The sequence below is a fragment of the Dreissena polymorpha genome, chromosome 7 (assembly GCF_020536995.1).
Source record: "Dreissena polymorpha isolate Duluth1 chromosome 7, UMN_Dpol_1.0, whole genome shotgun sequence".
NCBI lineage: Eukaryota > Metazoa > Mollusca > Bivalvia > Myida > Dreissenidae > Dreissena > Dreissena polymorpha.
The window spans coordinates 90,113,485-90,134,622 of record NC_068361.1 but is presented as its reverse complement, the minus strand read 5'-3'; the positions used below and the strand labels follow the sequence as shown (position 1 = coordinate 90,134,622).

Genomic DNA, 21,138 nt, shown 5'->3' with positions numbered 1-21,138 from the left:
GAAAATCAATTAGCCAAGACTCAAAAAATTCTCGTTTCCGCTTGGCGTCGTGTGTTCATCATATTCATACTTGGCTTTTCTCTTCTTTTCCGACGCCGAACTGATTTTATCATTGGTCTGATTAGCGTCATGGCTAGACGTTGAAGTCGTTTTATTATATAAAAATCGAATGCAGGTCGTTAGAACATGTATGCGGCCATTTGCAATGTACGAAAAGTGTTATCTTAAAATTCTTATGCGTGATTGGCTGTTGCTATACACATGTGTGCTGGTTTCTCTATTAAAACAGGGACATAGGTCCCTGATTAAAATTGTTTTCTTATACGTGATTGGCTGTTGCTATATATACTCGTGGACTGGTTTACCACATTAAATAATTATTATCAGAAAATAACATACCTCCAGTTAAAAAAGTGTGCTAGTCCGCAGATTAATCATAAGCTATTTATATAAACTTCGTTTTTTTTTTCAAAAGTATTGAAGTTTCGTTCTTGAAACAAATTTTACCACGGAAATTTTACTTGTCTGCGGACAAGCCAGCTTTCAAAAACTGCTTGCCCGGAAGGGTAAATTGACGACTCGGACAACTCGGACAGCATATTTCAGAACCCCTGTTATTATGATAGTATTAAAAGAATATTGCTTACCTTCACCACCAATGCCTGGTTGCTGAAAAACGTTTTTTACATTAATTTGAGATGCACAAAAACACAATTAGTTTTCAATTGAATTGATGTTAAAGTACAGTAATGAACTTGTATACAATAATAACAATTTCATACATGTTACGTTGGACAGGAACAGAAAGACAAGAGGGCAAATGGCTATGGGTTGTTCACCTGACAATAAAGAAACTCAACTGTTCATAGCAGCTTCTGTGTTATTTCCATAACCATTTTAGAATTCAGCAAATAAATCATTAGAACACGAGTTCTGAGAAAGAGTAATCATAAGGTTAAAATACTGGCGACGGGCATATAAAAAAACTGCATTGCCTCCTATATTTTGTGTTCAACAAGCAAATTCTTTGAAATGATACCCCCCCCCCCCCCCCCCCCCCCCCAATTTTTTTTTAATGTGACAAGCAGACAGACGGGCAGATTGACAGAATGACAAGGCCAATTCTATATCCCTTGGCCTTTGGCATGGAAAAATAAACAACATGACTACTTTACAATGTAACAAACCAAATACATGTAATACACTTTTGGTTTCAGGGCAATTTTGTTAAGGTTTCCACTGTAAAATCTATTTTTTAGCTCTGCTGACACACATTCACATATGCAGCGGATCTAAAAAAACAAACAATTTAGACAGAGAATGGAGCACCATTCTTATGAAGTTTCTTTAAAATCTACCCAGCAGTGCATGAGAAGAAGTCGTGGGAACAAAAAAAATATGCACACCCACAATGACTGACGGCAGACATCACAGTATCCTGAATGCCCCAAATGAGCCACCATGAGCCCAGCCACGCTATATATGAAATAAGTAAAGTCCAGGATTGTGCAAATGTGAACAGATGGTCATGATTTAAACAAACCTGATAGAAGACCACCATGTGATGTTATATGCCAAAATAAAAATTTGGAGCCATACGGTTTCAAAGTAGATTTTAGAAGGTTAGGATAATATCATATTCATATTAGGCAAGAAATGTGTCCATAGGGCACAGATGCTCCCTCAGTCCACTTTTGTCTCAAAACTCCACATACATAAAAAAAACTCAACCTTGATTGAAAGGACATGCAGGTAGACACAAACACCAAAAATCAGGTAAATATCTGTAAGCATTTTGCAAAATGCAGAAAAGTGTTATTTCTTAGAAAAGTCCAACGCTCATAACTTCGTCAAAAATCAATGGACCAGAACAAAACTTGAACTTGATCTGTGGGTCATGTAGGTAGACTCACATACCAAAAAAAGGTCAGTATCTGAAAGTATTTTGGAAAAAAAAATCCGGAAAAGTATTATTTCAATTTTTTTTAAGGCCCATTGCTTTGCAAGAAATCAAGACAGAAAGAAACTCGAACTTGATCTGTAATTCATGCATGTAGACCAACATACCACAAATCAGGTTAATAACTTTTATGGAAAAAGATTAAGAAAAAAATCTGGAAACTGAATGCTGGCCAAGCGGATTGACAGACAGGCGGATGACCGAACAATCTAACTGCTTTATGCCACCATAACAGGGGTTTAAAACAAGTAACTCCAATGGCATGGCAATTTTTTACTCTAAGGAATAATTAAGTAGAAAACTACCCTACGATGTTCTATGACTGTAAAATTTAACATCATTTGGACTTGTCCTTTAAGAGAAAAAAATATAAGTTATTTTATTACATAAGTTTAAACATGTAGAAATAAGATCACGTTAACTCTTGAGCATAGCCATTTTTACACTTGGGGGCATGCTTGGCACAAATTTGTAAAGGACAGTCAGACACCAAATATTAAGCACCTTATTTTCATGATTTCAGAGATTAAGATTAAAGTCTACTTTTTGGTCTTATGAAGTACATACCTAATGGAAGACTTGAACAAATTTGAAAGAGGGTCACCAAAGAATAATTAATATAAATACTCTATGTATTGGATCTCCTGAGGGAGGAAATTATTAAAACTTCACACATTTACTCTTTTATTAAATATTTCGGCCAAAGGCCTTCGATTCGAGCCACTGCGATGACAATATGTACTTCTCGGTCCTGGAGACGCTAAATATTGCTGGACGCCAAGAGCGTGTAATTAGAGAAGCGTTGTGGATAAAGAGACTTAAAACTATGAAACCGTTCGGATGTAATGTAAAAGACAGTGTGTTCCAGTCGGCAACATTAATAGACAGCATATAATGCTTATAATAAATAATAATATTTATGTTTATTTTATAGACATTATATATGTTATGTATATGTATATTGTGAACATGTATATGTGTATATGTATATATATATATATGTGTATGTATGTATGTATGTATGTATGTGTATATGTATGTGAGTATATGTATAAGTGTGTTTATATACATATATGTGTATATATGTATATGTATCTATGCATGTGTATGTGTATATATATGTGTGTATATGCGTATATGTGGGTATATGTGTATAATATCTATATAATAATATATACACAGCGTATAACTCATAATATGTAGCGACTTCCGAATATAGGCGCGTAACGTCACGTTCAGGTCGGGTAACATTACGTCATTTGTTTGTATTTTTGTATTTACTTCCGTTATGATCGACAAAAGAAAACGCTATGTAAAGTTGTCTTAATAATCGTTTACTGAAGAAGGCCTTTGGCCAAAATATTTAATAAAAGAGTAAATGTGTGAAGTTTTAATTAATATAAAGTTTTGCTACAATATGCCCAGTGGTTAATAAGAAGTTGTTTAAAGATAAGGTTAAGCAAGCACGCACACAATGACAGACGACCCAGCATTAACCAAACAACTAAACCTTTTAAAACCAAAGCATTTTTACAAAGAAGATTAAAGGTTAGGATATCCAAACACCCAAACACTCTATTAAGTTAATAAAACCACACACCTTAAATATGTACATACTTTGGCACACCACAGGGTCTTGGAGTCCAAGGCTTGTAGCAAGATTCTGCAACAGAACAAGCATCCTGGAATATAGATTTTTTTTCTCATGTCTCGTTCAAAATTGTTTTTTTTCCATTCATTATTGTTTGACTTATCTATTTGTTTTTAATTTATAAAAGTTTGCTAAGGCATATTCATTTATTCTGTGAGTTGAGGCAATTACTCTATTTTCCATTTATCATTGTTTTACATAAATGTTTTCAGGATCTGCTTTGATGACTTTCAAAGTTCCATGCAAATTTTCAAGAGTTATTATTTAAACAACTATGCAAAGGCATATAAACAAATTGAGTAAGCCTAGTCAATAATTTTATTTTCCATTTATAATTGTTCAACTGATCTTTTAAGTATCTGTTTAGTAACCTGTAATATGATTCATATACAAAGGCATAATGAAGTACGCCTAGATACTTCCTCCATTTATGTTTGTTCAGCTTATATATAAATGGTCTGTTTAATTAATATCCAAGTTCCCAGCAAGCTTTCCAATCTTTATGGGAAGGTAGATTGGACTATGTCTAACTCTTTCAGTGCGGGAACCGAATTTTGAAGGCCTTTGCAAACAGTTTGGATCCAGATGAGACGCCACAGAATGTGGCGTCTCATCAGGATCCAAACTGTTTGCTATTCTGATAGTATTCTTTGAAAATAATCGAAGAAAATGCTAATTTTAGAAATTCAGCAGACAACATTTTAGCAGAAGACAAATTTCCCAGCATGCAAAGGGCTAATAAGGCCCCTAATGCGAACAGAAAAACTAGCAGACTTCTCCAAAAAGCCCCCTTGCAGAATCTTATGCATCCATAGGCAATTACTGTTATTCGGAAATATACAGTTATTGATACAAACCAAAATTGTTTTACCTTCATCTTTTCACTAAACGTAAACTGCTTGAATGGCTCACTAAGCACATGTAGGGCTGAAGAAGAGACAGTTGTTACCATGAATGTCATTTTCAGCATGAAATCAGCTTTGATTCATTTGCTGGCACTCAAAGAATAAACAAATCCTCAATATTTGTCATCATACAGGAATAAGTGATAAAACTTGTTTGTTTCATTTGGATTGTTTTCTAAGCAAAATTAATGTATGAACGGATCTTTAAACAATAGCTGTCAAAGTGTCTACCCTGTTTAATAGTTTATTACAAATACTGAATAGTCTATAAATATTATTTGTGCTAAAAGTTAAGATGGTTTTCATTTCAATATATAATTCTTCCATTTAAATGGACTTAAACTTTATAAAATTAATAATGGAAACATCCAAACAGGTGATAATTTGAGAACTAATGACATACAAAATTACTGTAGAATGTTAACTTACCATGACCTATCTTGTTTATGGCCAAGTGCTTGTCAACCTTCAGTCTGCCTAAACGTTATAAAAAGGAACATTTCTAATAACAATTATTTCAAATAACAAGCAATGTAAGAACAGATATATATTACCTACAAGCTGAAATGTTTGCCTGAGATCTACAACAATATCTTTATAAACAACATATTTTTCTTCTCAGTATTCTTTATATATTAAGGTTTAAAGATGGACACAATGACCCCAAAGAGCTCACATTAGTTCAAGGCACAACAAGTGTCAAAGACTTGAGCTAATGACCAAGTTTGTGACCCCATGTGACTCAGATTTTGTCAAAATAAACATTCTGGTAAAATTTCATCAAGGTAAAGTCATTAGTCTGGTTTACATAGTAGTAAAACATTATGTTTTAAGATTTGACCTAGTGGACATGTGTTTGGACTTGGATTTTAACTAAGCCTATATATTTTCATGGTTAACCTTCTGACCTTGTTTCAAAGAGATTGATCATTGAATCATTCATGCGGCCTCCAGAGCATAAGAAAAGGTTTCACAAACATTTGATCAGGTGACCCAGCTTTTGCCACATGAGGCCCGAATTCAAACTGAGCCGAGACATTATCAAGATAAACAGTATGCAGACATTTTATCAAGACTAGATAAAAATGTGACCTCTTGAGTTTTAACCAAAAGTTGCTTTTTCTAAGATTCGAGCAGGTAAAATATGTTTTGGACAAAGATTCAAGCTCAGCATAGATATTGTCAAGATCAACATATTGAACAAGTTTCTAATTAAGCTTCATGAAGATTTATTATTAAATGAGGCCACTAGAGTCATGGCAATGTTTTTCTTAGATTTGACCTGGTGACCTGGTGACTGAGATTTTTGGATGCACATAGGAGGACGAAAATAGCTTTACATGAGAACTTCATTCTCAGGTGCTCAGGTGAGCTAAAAATCAGCAAAAGCAAATAACTTAAAAAATAATGCTGATAGTGGTTTTACTTGTAGTACAAACTTATATTAATATCCTTCACCAATGTACACAGCTTTTGAATCTCTGTAATACTTCCTGTGTAATGCTCTGCAAAAACGAGTCAGATGGACTGACAGGTGCATGGACAGACAATGGGATTACTACATGTATATGCCTACTGTTGGGTTCATTTAGGTAGCATAGTAAGGATTGTGCTAGTTGTTAACCCTTTCAGTGCTGGAACCGAATTTTAAAGGCCTTTGCAAACAGTTTGGATCCAGATGAGACGCCACAGAACGTGGCGTCTCATCAGGATCAAACTGTTTGCTATTCTGATATTAATCTTTGAAAAAAATCGAAGAAAATGATAATTTTAGAAATTCAGCAGACAACATTTTAGCAGACGACAAATTTCCCAGCATGCAAAGGGTTAACATTATGCACGCCCAGAGTGCATACTTTTTCAGGGTTGTTGTAATTTGAACAATAAATAAGCATCGGACAGAAGACAATAAATGCAATTTAAAGATAACAACACTTCTGATCAAAACCTGATTCTAAAAGTCTATGCACTTAAACTTAAGCGAAAATAAAACAACTTTATTTGTATTTGATTGTTTGTGTTCAACAAGATTAACTACATACCAGATTTATGGTATCAATGTAAATTTTAGTTTTTACTTGCTGTAGAGTTTAAAATGAAAACATAAACAATACACACTTTGCTTAATACATAATTTATAACCAATAACATTCTCGCCTTCTCTTATTGGTGCCTATAAAGGTTAGATTGTAATTATTAACTATGACCATAATTGTTAATATTTATGGAAATTGAGTTTGTCTCTTCAAGCACTTTGTTAAAGGCCATCCCTTTTATCCATTAACAATGATAATGATGAACAAGTTAATGGGCATACAATAAAATGAGTGGGTTACTAAAATCAGAAAGCCATGAATATACATATCAACGTATAAGTGATTTTTAGCATAGTTGCGGTTACGCAACTATGCTTATGTTAGGGCTACATTTCGAAAACCGACATGGAACGGTTGACCATTATGAAGCCTTACCTGATCAAAAATCAGACGAAATATCTATTTAATATAGTATATGGTAATTCTAACATTTTTTTATTTAGAAACGTTTTTCGAACGTTTTCTTCCAAGAATATTGCTGACACCGTTTTAAGTGAATTTTTCTAAGACCGTTTTACGTGAAAAAACCTTCTAAGAAACTAAAACAAATTTCGTTCCTAAAACAATTCTGTTCTGGTTGATAGTGATCTCACACCTACTTTCTATTTCCTTTGTTAACTGTTTTGGGAGAGGTCAAATTCATTAGGCCCTGGTTTAAGGATATGTAGAATTTCATTGGTATTATAAATAGAAATTAACATATTCTCAACAGGACGTGGGGCATAAAGCACTTTCATTTTTTGTAAATGTGTAAAAAAAATAGCGGAGTACGATGAATGTTTTCTGATTTATGACATGGATTCTGACCTGCCTTTCTATGGATTTAATGAAGTAGAGTTTGAAAGTAATAGAGATGTGTTCATTGAAATTAAAATGATTTACTTTGAGCCAGAAATTAACGTTACGAGTAGAGCTAACGGTTTAAATGTGGCATCGAATTTAATGGATTCGCGCAAATTCTGGACGAGTGTTGTGTCTGTAAAATATTAAATGGAATACCGTAAATGTACCAAGTCGAAAAAGAAAACGGATGGTTGCATAATGGTATGCGTGAAATGATGTAATTCTACGTATTTATTTTCATAGTTATGTCATTTTGTAACCATTCACATTCGTCACGATTTGGAATTCCCGTTTCTAAAAATAGAACATTTTGGTAGCATGAACCAACAAGGGAGGCGACTCGTGATGTCAGAAATTGTTAAGGTTACAATAAACTAATAAACTAAATAATTGAGTCATGGATAATTGAGTCATGAGTCTGTACTCTCTAAACCAGGGACCTATACTGTATAGGTCCCTGTCTGAACAAATCATCATATTTTCCTCGAAGGCATGTTTAACAGTTTAGACTGTTGTTCTGGTTTTATCGTTAGGAGATATTGATAGGGTAAGCATAGGTGTTCACTATTAAATACCTGAAATAGGATAAAGTTAGAGATTAAAGTAAATAATGGTACTGCAAAAGGTTACAATCCACTAGAAAACAGCCAAAAAAAGAAGGTGCTAAAACAGTCGATTTTGATTTGAGTCGAATTCTTTTTTGGTTTGAACATGACAAATTTTTTTATTGCTTAAATCGATTCAGCTACGAATGCCCGTCAAGAAAAGGTATGGTTATGATGGTCTCTATGTGCAAAATGTTGTATTTATTTTCGCTCAAATTTGTAGCTTTTTCATTGAAACATATAAGGAAACTATTTAGTATTTTTTGACCTAAACATTTACTTCAGCAGCAACTTCCCTGTATCTTGCAACTATGCTTTCAACGCCATCGGCGCTCTTGTTGTTACTTATATAAAGGGACCCATGGTGTACACACCGGTCTTACCGACCTGTGTACTAAGGTGAAAGGAACGGTGGGTAGCACTTCTTTTACCAGTAAAAAATGAACGCGAGAGTAGGTCAGATAATCGTGCTTCTGATAATCGCTATCAGTCTTAATAGAGATTCAAAATCACATTTAAACATAATTAAATAATATTTTTTTAAACAACATTCCATTTTTAACACACAATAAAAAAAGAAATTTTCTGTCATCATAAACAATTTCATTCCTACGCAGAACTTCTTTTGCGGAAGCATAATTCCCAAAACCAGGGGAATGTGATGCGTCTTAGTATAGATGTGACAATAACTTAGTGACATCACCATCTATGAATAGAATGTAAAGGGACCGTCAACCACAAATGACGAAAAAAGAAAAGTTCCAAAAACCAGTATTTTTTACAATTATAAGTTTATATTGATAAAAATATCATGCCTGGTATATTCCATTACTTGAAAAAAAAGGTAATATTTTCAGAATATTTGATAATAAAATTTGATGATGATCAATCTACTTGCGTTATTTATAGTTAACTAGTAATTACATGGTACCTGTACCCAGTAAAATGTATTACCAAATATACTTAAAATATGAAAACATAACAACTTTTTTCAAGTAATGGTATATAACAGTCATGATATTTTAATCAATATAAACTAAATTTTTTTAAAATATGGCAATTTAGAACTTTTCTTTTCTCGTCATTCGTGGTTGACAGTCCCTTTAAAACTGCATGAGGAATGATGTAAGTGTTGAAGTTAAAGTCTACAGTTTCATAACGAATTAAAGACAGTACTTCATCAACATAAAATGCAAAAGGGACATAATTGTGTTTCACACTAAAAGTAAAACACCTGTTTTTTATTGTGAGAAGAAAAATCAGCGAATGAGAATCTTTGAAGGGCAAAAAGTAACGCAACACTGGACAAAGTACTTATGATGTTAAACACTATAGAGTGATGCAGTTTAATTCATCTTATTGACATGCGCAGATAACGTATCCGAAGTCAACTATATCTTCAGCACCTAAGCCATCAAGGTAAAAACTGCTATAGTTAATACATTGTAATCATTTTTATGACCAATTTGGGCAATAGAAGTCCCAAAACAAATAATGACGCTGGAATCCATAACAACAATACAAACCACAACGCAAACAACATATACACTTCGGATAGCAAATATGAAACATAAAACACATGCGAATCGCCACGGACAAGTTGACAATCGGGTTATCTTCTTGACGGCGGCAGTGACAAACCCGACTTTAAAGCAACATAGTATTTGCCCCTAGTGACATTTCATATTTCCTTGTATGCCACCAGACGTAATGCTGGACCACGATCAAAAATATTAGACATGTGATGATGTTCCACTTCATTTTGATTGACATTTACATTGTATAACAATAGTTTCTGTTATTTATTTCAGCAAAATCTTATTTTTATCTCAGATTTTTTTATCATACGCGTGTTTATATCAACGATATTTTCATGAACTTTGTAATTCAATAGTTAAGTTTTAAAGATTTTGTTACATCACAAAATACTTAAAAAATCAAATTGAGGTGAAAGGTTGTGTAATGTAACGAATATTTGGGGCATTATTGAATAAATATTATAATCAAAATTTGTATCAATGCAATAACCCAACTTTCATACAATCTTCAAAAGGCAGTCACGCCTGGACCACCATTTCATTTCCCCGGGTAAAAATTGTCAATAAGTGCCAGACACTCCGTGTTTTATCATATTTTATGAGTGGTATCAGAAAGGCCCTTTACCAAAAAGGCCTCCCCAAAAAGGCCGCATAAGTGAACCAAAAAGGCCCCATGGTATACCAGATCTATTATTATATTAGAATTAAATAAGGGCGAAACAACACATATATAAGGGAGAAACTACCAAGGGCGAAACGACTCATGGTGACCTAGGGCGAACAGGTTTTAGTGCGAAATGACCCAAGACCATTAGAACGTAGGAATTATCGGTTTCTGAAAGTAATATTATTCTCTGAACTTTCTGTTTGCATATAAAAGTGTAATTATATAAAAAGACGAAGAATGATTTATTAAAATCCGATCTAATACATATCTACAATACGTTAGGTCAAAATGACCCATGAGCATTTTTATAATCGTTTAACATGTCAATGTCGTCAAAAAAGTAACATACACAATATATAGTGTACAACGTTTTTCTTAATGACTATGTAAAACAATAAAATAAATAAAATAAAATATACGCATATCTATTAGTGACTTCTAAAAGACAAATATTTAATGTATTTAACATATATAATTAAGTACATAATATATTGTAATTTATTTTTAATTTCCTCTTAAACTATTTTTGCAATGTTTAAAATATCAGATGTTGACAGTATTTGCATATACAAAACAAGATGTGTTTGTGAAACACTATGTCCCCGTATATGACGTTTGACCTTGGAGGATGACCTTGACCTTGACCCTTCACCACTCAAAACGTGCAGCTCCATGAGATACACATGCATGTCAAATATAAAATTGCTAGCTTCAATATTGCAGAAGTGACATTACATGAGCAATTTTGACCAATATATTTGACCTTGAAGGATGACCTTGACCTGACCTTTCACCACTCAAAATGTGCAGCTCCATGAGATACACATGCATGCCAAATATCAAGTTGCTATCTTCAATATTGCAAAAGTACTCATCAAATGAGTGATTTTGGCCACATATATTTGACCTCTGACCTTGAAGGATGACCTTGACCTTTCACCACTCAAAATGTGCAGCTCCATGATATACACATGCATGCCAAATATCAAGTTGCTATCTTGAATATTGAATTATTGCAAAAGTGTACATTAAATGAGCGATTTTGACCCATATATTTGACCTTTGACCTTGAAGGATGACCTTGACCTTGACCTTTCACCACTCAAAATGTGCAGCTCCATGCGCCTGCCAAATATCAAGTTGCTATCTTGAATATTGAAATATTGCAAAAGTGTACATTAAATGAGCGATTTTGACCCATATATTTGACCTTTGACCTTGAAGGATGACCTTGACCTTTCACCACTCAAAATGTGCAGCTCCATGAGATACATATGCATGCAAAATATCAAGTTTCTATCTTCAATATTGCAAAAGTTGTTGCAAATAATAAAGTTTGCGCAAACCAACAGACCAACCAACCAACAGACCAACTATAGTGGGGGACATAAAAACTCGCTAATCAGACTGGGTATCAAAGTGTCATGGGCCATTCACAGTTTGCGGCATCTGTTTTGATAATTGATTAGCAGATTGTCCGCATATGGTGTAAAATGACACTTTTTGGCACTAATTGATAATAACTCGGCATATCAAAATAGTTTCTTAATTTTTAACGATTTTAAACTAGCTACATTAAATTCCGAAGACTTAAACCGAAAGAAATAAAAATGCTTGATTCTATGTGATATTATTAACAAGATGTGTTTGTGAAACACAATGTCCCCCTATATGACGTTTGACCTTGTAGGATGACCTTGACCTTGACCCTTCACCACTCAAAATGTGCAGCTCCATGAAATACACATGCATTTCAAATATAAAATTGCTAGCTTCAATATTGCAGAAGTGACATTACATGAGCAATTTTGACCCATATATTTGACCTTGAAGGATGACCTTGACCTTGACCTTTCACCACTCAAAATGTGCAGCTCCATGAGATACACATGCATGCCAAATATCAAGTTGCTATCTTCAATATTGCAAAATTATTCATAAAATAAGCGATTTGGGCCACATATATTTGACCTCTGACCTTGAAGGATGACCTTGACCTTTCACCACTCAAAATGTGCAGCTCCATGAGATACACATGCATGCCAAAAACCAAGTTGCTATCTTCAATATTGCAAAAGAACTCATAAAATAAGCGATTTTGTCCACATAATTTTGACCTCTGACCTTGAAGGATGACCTTGACCTTTCACCACTCAAAATGTGCAGCTCCATGAGAAACACATGCATGCCAAAAATCAAGTTGCTATCTTGAATATTGAAATACTGCAAAAGTTTAAATGAGCGATTTTGACCCATATATTTGACCTTTGACCTTGAAGGATGACCTTGACCTTTCACCACTCAAAATGTGCAGCTCCATGAGATACATATGCATGCCAAATATCAAGTTGCTATCTTCAATATTGCAAAAGTTATTGCAAATGTTAAAGTTGGCGCAAACCAACCAACCAACAGACCAACCAACAGACCAACAGACAGGGCAAAAACAATATGTCCCCCACTACTATAGTGGGGGACATAAAAATTATATCTGATTGTCTATATTATTTTGCATTTGATTGGTATTACAAATATATTTAGCACGGTTTATAATGTCTGTTTTATCAGCCGACTGCATTAGAATGGCAAATTTATTTAACGTTAACCACCTTTGAAAATATGGTTTTGAATGTTCCTTTTTAATTTCTATATATAGAGGACAAACAAGTAAAAAGGGATACTCGTTTTCTATAGCGTGTCCGTTGCAAAACTTACATTTTCTTTTTTCGCATAGTATATTATTATAACGACCCCTTTTGATCTTTAATTTATGTGACGATAATCAAAACCGTGTACGTGATGTTTTGTTGTTGTGATACTGTTATCACTCGATGCAATTATTTTTTTTACTCATAGCAGAATATATGTAATTAACGCGTTGTCCCTGGGTTTATGAAACCTTGTTTTCTTTGTCATTGTCTGGGCAGTATCCGATCATAACGAGATAATCAGATTGTGATGGACAAAGGTGCAATAAAACACCAGGATAGAAATGCTGCACCAGAGAGTTTCCACATTGGTGTGAACAATTTAATCAAACAATTACAATAATCAGTAGAATTTATTTTATGTGTAACAAGGTAAGTTTTTTCAATATGTTGCGTACATAAAATCGATCTATTTGTTGTTTGTTTTCATCATTATTTGTTTTCGTACGTTAAATTTAATTTATTTTAAAATTTAGTGGGAACAGCTAGTACGTGATTTGTCTTCCGACACACAGGGTTATTGAACAGAATGTTTAATGTATTTTCACGCTTCAACGCACTAAAATGAAAAATGCGAAAAGACATAGCTTTAATATGCGTCAATATAATAAAAAAGGAAATATTTGTGCAATTTACGAATATATTGTGGGAGGGATGTTGATATTATCAGCGACACTGTACGCTATTCTATCTGGCGGATTTTTGATCATCGCATGACGTCACATCCGTCTAAGGGACGCAACTCTTACACCAGTGAATGCGAATAGCTGAAAGGGTCTAAAGCGTGTGTCGTCCATATACAGGAATAACCCATACAGCCTACAGGGGGGGGATGTGTCTCGGTGAAGTAACGTATGTGTGTCGTCCATGCAGAGAGGCAGAGGCCCTCGACAACAAAATGCCCACCCAAGAGATAGTTGACTATATATTATCTTTAATTTTTGTTGTAAATGTATTTTTTGTAATAAAGAAAATTAAAAAGTTCATACATGTTTTATGTCGTACTCTATTAATAAAAAATAGAATTCACATATTCAACAATATTATAATGTAATTAAAATGATGTTTATTTTGTAATAAAGAAAATAAAACACTTTATACATGTTTTATGTTGTACTCCATTTTAAACTAATTGAAATTATGTTTATTTTGTAATGATGAAAATTAAAAACATCATACATGTTTAATGTCGTACTCCATTTTGATTTAATAAAAAATAGAATTGAGATGTTAAACACTATTATTATGTAATTATGTTGTATTTTGTCAATGTGGCTGTATATTGTCTGTAAATGTTTGCATATTAAACTACATACCTGTTGTATGACTTATTTCATTTTAATTTATGTGCATTTGTTTGAAGACACAATTTGAAACCCAAAATAACAATAATTTCTTCAAGGCCTTTTTGGTTCATTTTTTGGGGCCTTTTTGGTACGATTTGGGGCCTTTTTGGTAAGGCCTTTTTGGTATGCGGCTTTTTTAGTTTTCTGCCTTTCTGGACGTAAATCTTATGAGTCATTGTTTATTAACGTATCATATAAGGCGTCAAAACATCCGTCTATTCTGTATGCATTCGTTATGTGCCCGTTGCATACGTGGTATGTATGTTGCAATTGTTTGACTCATGACTTTGCACACGGACTGTCAGAATTTGTAAATGTTAAAATTGACTGTTTAATTGTTTAGATCTGTACTTTGACTAAGGTAACTGGACAGTACCACGCACACAATTTAACTGGGCATAGCAGACACACAACTTTTTGTGCCGCGAAGCCAGAAGGCCTCTGTTCCATCTTGTATTTCACAAACATTTGGAACGTTGTGTTGAGTTTAATAAGCAACAAGGGACAAAATTGTCACAAAACCAGGTTTTCATTGTGAAAAAAAATCTGATTAAGGGAGACAACTCAAACTGAACTTTTGAAATGAACAAACAAAATTAACCCCCTTTGTAAGTTTGTTTCAAAATAAATCTATTTTAAGTTGTGGTGACCTTGACATTGGAGATATTGACGTGATTCTTTCTAGCGACACACTGTCCCATAATGGTGAACAAATGTGCCAAATAATTGTAAAATCTCACAATGAATGACATAGTTATGGCCCAGACAAGCTCATTTATTGCCAATTTTGACCTTTGAACTCAAAGTGTGACCTTGACCTTGGAGATATCGATGTAATTATTTCGCGCGACACACCGTCCAATGATGGTGAACAAATGTGCCAAATGATTTTAAAATATGACAATGAACGACATAGTTATGGCCCGGACAAGCTTGTTCCGCCCGCCCGCCAGCCAGCAAGCCCGCCCGCATTAGCCAATCTAATAACCAGTTTTTTCCTTCGGAAAACCTGGTTAAAAATAAAATGCAAAGTAAACTAATATTGAGTTATGTGTGTTTATTATGTTTCAAAGACTACATGACACAGTAATAAGGAGTCATTTCTAAAAAAGAAGCCAGACCCACCAGAGGTTTTGTATTACATATAAGAGGAAAATAAACTTCAGAACTATAAAACTATAGTTTTACCACAGTCAAAATGTAAGCCTGAAGTAGTTTAATTAGTTGTCAAAGAAACACTTCTGACTAAGCAATATTATATTAAATTTCCAAGTATCATTCTTTCAAAACTTATGTTTTACGTGATAATGACTATAATATGTTTCAAAATGCACAAATATGAAAATGGCACATATACCACATACCATTAGTGTCATTGTAAAAATAAGGATTATTACAGAAACACATTTATCCCTCAAAAGTAAATTAATGAATAATAAAATGCATTTATATCAGTATATAATCAAATATTAATACATTAAAATAATTTTTAAACAAATATCTGCAGATGTATTACCAAACATTTACAAAAGTTCCGCAGTTGGAGACATATGCCCCCAACAGTGCTTTGACATAGTGAACCTAATTTCAATAAGGGTCTTCTTAACTGTCCAATGCGAATGCACATGTGAAGTAATAAGCTAATTGGTCAATTTGTTGACGAGTGGTTGATCAGAAACGATTATCACGTTAATTGTGACATTGACTTAGATCTTTGACCTTGTGATCCCAATTTATGTTTGGGTCATCTAATGTCCAAGGCCAATGCACATGTGAAGTATCAAGCCTATGGGTCAATTTGTTGACGAATTGTTGATCAGAAACGATAAGGCACTTATTGTGACAGTGACCTTGACCTTTAAGCAATTTTAATAGGAATCATCTACTGTCCAAGGCCAATGCTTATGTGAAGTATCAAGACAATCGGTCAATCCCTTGTCGAATTATTGATCAGAAACGATGTTCACGCTTTTTGAGAGAGTGACCATGACCTTTGACCAAGTGACCCCAATTTTAATAGGGATCATCTTCTGTCCAATGCCAATGCGCATGTGAAGTACCAACCTAATCAGTCAATTTGTTTATTTTTTTATCGGAAACGATTTTCACACTTATTGTGACAGTGACCTTTGACCTAGTGACCCCAATTTCAATAGTGGTCATCTACTGTCCAAGACAAATGCACATGTGAAGTATTAAGCCAATAATCGGGCAATTAGTTGACCAGTTATTGAACAGAGATGCTTTTCACACTGATTGTGATAGTGACATTTTACCTAGTGACCCCAATTTCAGTAGGGGTCATCTACAGTCCAAGGCCAATGCACATGTGAAGTTTTAATCAAATCGGTCAATCCATTGACAGACAGATGGGCCGACATCCAGCAAAACAATATATACCCTCGTCTTCGAAGGGGGACATAATTATGATATTTTTTTTGTCAAATATTTGTTGCATATCGAAAGTTAAATAAAGGCAAAGTGCAGGTGTTGAAAAGATATTCTATGACACACAAGGCACTCTAATTTCAATATGATAAATTATAGGCAGGTGTCCAGTTGAAACAGTTTCCTTAATAACTCAAGGTCAATTACAAATTATAAATAAATTATTTTTTTAATACAACTCCAAAAATTCTTTCCAGTAAGGATGTTATTTGTAAGGTAGGAAATGGCAAACAAAGACGTTTTTATTGTTGGCCCAAAAGAAAAAAGACTAAAGATGTAATTAGCATCAAAATGATAAATAATTATCATCCATATTAAAATGGTACAACCTCTAGTGAATTAACAAAACGTATTTAAAATAAATTTAAATTCATTGTTAAAAACAAAGCATGTATATCTTTTTTTTACCTAGATATATACTTCTCTGATTAAATGTGCACAATAAAAAATAAGTATAACATTTATATAAAATAACCCTATTTATAAAAATGTTCTTTTCACTGGAAGAGCTATTGCAATTTCAAAACAATTACTTTATTGCCACCATGTAGTCCCACAACAATATTGTGAATGTTGGAGTTGTAGCAGACTGAAACTGGTTTGTTCAGTCCATCTTTCTGTGACGCAAAAGTTGCCAGTTTCTTTCTTCCCCCACAATCAATCTGCATCACAATATTGGAGCCGCCCCCACAGACAAGCACTTGTCCTGATGGTGTTACATGGACACCCCAAGGGTTTTGTAGTTCAGGGTCCATGAAGGTGGATATCAGGATGCCATTTGTAGCCAGAGTGATGAGCTTGTGAATCTTGTTGCTTGTAACATAAATCCTGTCCCCATCTGGACTTACTGCACATTTAAACACTGGAAAAAAATAAATAAATATACATATATATATGTATCTGTATTATATTTGCATCAATACTATTGTTCATTTCTTAAAATGTTCTTTTCAAACATAATTTTTTAAATCCTTTTTACTTTTGTCTTCTAAAAACTAGTTTTAAAATCATCAGAGGTGAAAAATTTCATAAACAGTTATTGAGATTTATTTGTATAAAAAATACATTAACCTGTATAAGAGCGACTTGTATCTTCGAACAGCTTTTTCACAAGTGATCCATTCAAAGAGTGATGGTACAGGGCAGTGCCAGAGGTGATATACAATGCTCCCTGATGGTGGGCAATACCATATGCTGCATACGGTAACTGGAACTTCCTCCCATTCACCAGCTGCCCATTGCTCGCAGCGATAAACTGTACACCTTTATCAACAATTACAGCCACCTCACTGGTTGTAATTTGGCAAATGTCTGTTGGGCTATCAGACACATCACAGTGACTGACCACATTGTAGTTCTGGTCTAACAGCTTCACTTTGCTATTATCACAATCTGCACAAATGACCTGGCCATCAGGCAGGCAACAAACACCTCTGATGCTGCAAGTCTGATTTGGGTCACTTGATATTCTCACAATATACTCGGATATCCTCTTCACGGTCATCACATGGTTTGGGTTTGTTTTCAATGTAAGAGACTGCATACTGTCTACAATTCTTCCTAAGCTTGCCTGTTGAGACAGGTACTTCTCAATGTCAATGTTTGCCTTGAATATCATTGAACTCTGCAATTTCACAGTGATCTCCTTCAGAAATGCTTTAGACTCCTGTATTTTGTCCAGGCATTTTCTGCTAGCTATGAATTCAATTTCTTTTTCACTCTTATCACAAAGGACATGTATGGCTTCACTGAGTTGTTTCAGTTCATCGATCAGTCTGCTGCAGTTGTCAACATCATTCTTGAGAATGGTTTGCAATGTGGTCCTAATTTCATCAAGTTCTTTCAAGGTTGTTTTTTCTAGTGCATCCAAAGCAGCATTTAAAGTATTTCGCAGGTCTCGGATTTCTTGTAGTTTTTCACTCCATGATACATCCACAGACTTCATGCTGGCCTCTTTTCTACATTTAAACTTATTTAGTTGCTCAAGAATAGTTTGAAGATTGATGGGCAACTGTTGCATATCCAATGGCATCTTTTTGACTGAGTCACAAATTCGAATCACATTGACACACTGTCTGGAACCAAAACATAAATCATAATGACTGCATGTATAATTTTGTAAATGTATTTTACATGTTTAATTTTGTTAACGTATTTTACATGTATGAATAATCTAATTAAAATAAATAATAAACAGTTTAAAATTTCTATTTAAACAAATACAGGATATGTCCTGACTAACATTTTGAGTCTAAATTTAATTCCGCTTTGTTAGTGTGATGTAAATTTTATGTTATTCACCTGACACAATACATGTAACTGTGAAAAAATTCAACACAATAGCTCAAAGTTAAGTAAAGTTATTTTGAGAAAACATTTTTTCTGTTTTTATTACTGACCTTAAGCCAACTGGACAAAAATAACTCCTTGGATATGTCTGCGTGTGCTTTTTTTCACACAAACTAAATATAATATAGATAAATCAAAGCTGAAGTCATTGAACGAAATTTTATTTTTTACTTAAAGTGACCTTGACCCATCTCAGTGATATGGTGAAGTTGAATGTTTACCCTTTCAGGAGCATTATACCTGGACGCAGTAGAGAAGCAGAGCTTGAAATATTTGGTAAAAAGTAGAGCTTAAACTTAAGTGTACATGTACTTCTCAGTAACTAGTCTTATCATCAAGATGTTGAAAGTAATTGTGTGAAATCAAGTCCCCTTAGAATCTAAACGCTTATCGAAGTTATTGATTAAAGCTTAGGCATAATAATGGTATCGATTTTGTAATTGAGACGTATTCAAACATTGTATCCATCAACAATTTAACATTTTTTAGAATACCTGTTAGAATGAATAAAACTATTTAGTGTAGCTGAGGAATTAACATTTAGACAGATATTTGATTGATTCCAGCAAAAGCAGCCAACTTTATATTATGTACATAACTTTTAATCAAAAGACTTATCCTGGATTGCCCTAAACTTTGGAAATACCATTCATTTTAGTTCTTTACAGTTATATTGATTGATCTGGTATGTGATTTTTAAATGATTTTTAAGCGGAAAGCTTTAGTGGAACCATCTAAGATAAATTGGGTTGTGCCCATTTATTCCATGGGTGTGTGTAACTAACCTGTGATCCAGTAAAACACAATCAGAGCAACACAGCTGACTGTGGTCATGACAGAAAGTTTCCAGTTTCTTCTCCTTGTGGATATCACATTTTAGTAGTAAATTTTCCAGTGTCTTTGTAAGAGGCCATTGATTTGTTTCTTCTCTTCCATATTTGGAATGGTTTGCAAATAACTGATCATGTTGATAAATGCATTTTCTGCAGAAAAACTTCTTACAGGATGCACAAAAATAATCAGCACTTTCTTCAAAATTTTTACTGGTGCATGCGTCACAAACATAGACCTTCACAAAATCTGAACTGTAGTAAACTGAACCTACAGCAGTAATTGTTGCCATTTTGAAATAGATATTGTGAACTGTCCTAAGATGGAAAAGCTATGTATTCACAACTATTATGATCCCTACCTTGTGAATAGAATGACTTTTTATGATGACACACACAGTTTTAAGTAAGTATATTAATTTCTGTACTAAAACTTCAATTTTGCTTGCAATAGCTGAATTATATTGGCTGTTTACGCCCACAGTCCTATTTAAATACACACTGAAGCGCAAAGGTGCATAGTACACTTTCGAAAAGACCATGTACAAAAAGTTGGATGATGGTTTCACAGATAACACAGGGACAAACCATTTTCTGAAATAGGGTGATGTTCAGTTAAACTGACTGCTTTCTGAAATTGGTTGTTACAAATCGTCTCATCTATTTTAAAGTTTATTGCTCTGTCCATGATTTACAGTTCTTTCTTACATGTTTAACATCAGCTCAGTTTTAGAACTGATTTGATAAACTTCCGAACATAAGAACCCTCAATTTCACTTAATGCAAGATAAAAGTCTCCACTCCAGAGTTAACACTGTCTCGAATCAGGAAGTTAACTCAAACCATAAAGTTTTTTATCTAGACCTTTGTAAACCATACTGAATATGTGTACCGGTACTCATCTGCATATCAGGTTTTGTAGTCTATACAAATTGATAGGTAATTATGAAGTCTACATTAAGTTTTAATTAAATAATTAAAGAACATACATTAAACTTTGTTTCTTAACCTACGATTTGCCATTACAGGGACCTATACAAACAAATGGATGCGCAACCTCGCCATATCCCGTTGCAGTGCGCAAAATAAACTGGTGCACGAGATATGATAATCTCGATTGATAAAATGATAACTGTATGGACCATGTGTCTAAGTGATCTTGATTGCGAGTGATTTGTTTGTATAGGTCCAT

General features: G+C 33.9%; 2 protein-coding genes across 2 annotated transcripts in view; both read right to left on the bottom strand.

The window, feature by feature from the left end:
* LOC127837753 (phytanoyl-CoA dioxygenase domain-containing protein 1-like) overlaps positions 1 to 21,138 on the bottom strand; it is a 42,941-nt gene that overhangs the window by 9,002 nt on the left and 12,801 nt on the right. Inside the window, exons 4-7 of the mRNA XM_052365102.1 lie at positions 4,946 to 4,993; positions 4,483 to 4,538; positions 3,561 to 3,623; positions 648 to 669 (exon numbers count right to left, since the gene is read on the bottom strand). Of these exons, the coding sequence (XP_052221062.1) occupies positions 648 to 669; positions 3,561 to 3,623; positions 4,483 to 4,538; positions 4,946 to 4,993 (189 nt within the window). The remainder of the gene's footprint in view (positions 1 to 647; positions 670 to 3,560; positions 3,624 to 4,482; positions 4,539 to 4,945; positions 4,994 to 21,138) is intronic.
* On the bottom strand, positions 15,362 to 20,702 carry LOC127837752 (uncharacterized). Its single transcript, XM_052365101.1, has 3 exons — positions 19,902 to 20,702; positions 17,839 to 18,842; positions 15,362 to 17,629 (listed from the first exon to the last, which is right to left on the bottom strand). The coding sequence occupies exons 1-3, from the start codon at positions 20,237 to 20,239 to the stop codon at positions 17,277 to 17,279; spliced, it is 1,695 nt and encodes a 564-aa protein (XP_052221061.1). The 5' UTR covers positions 20,240 to 20,702; the 3' UTR covers positions 15,362 to 17,276.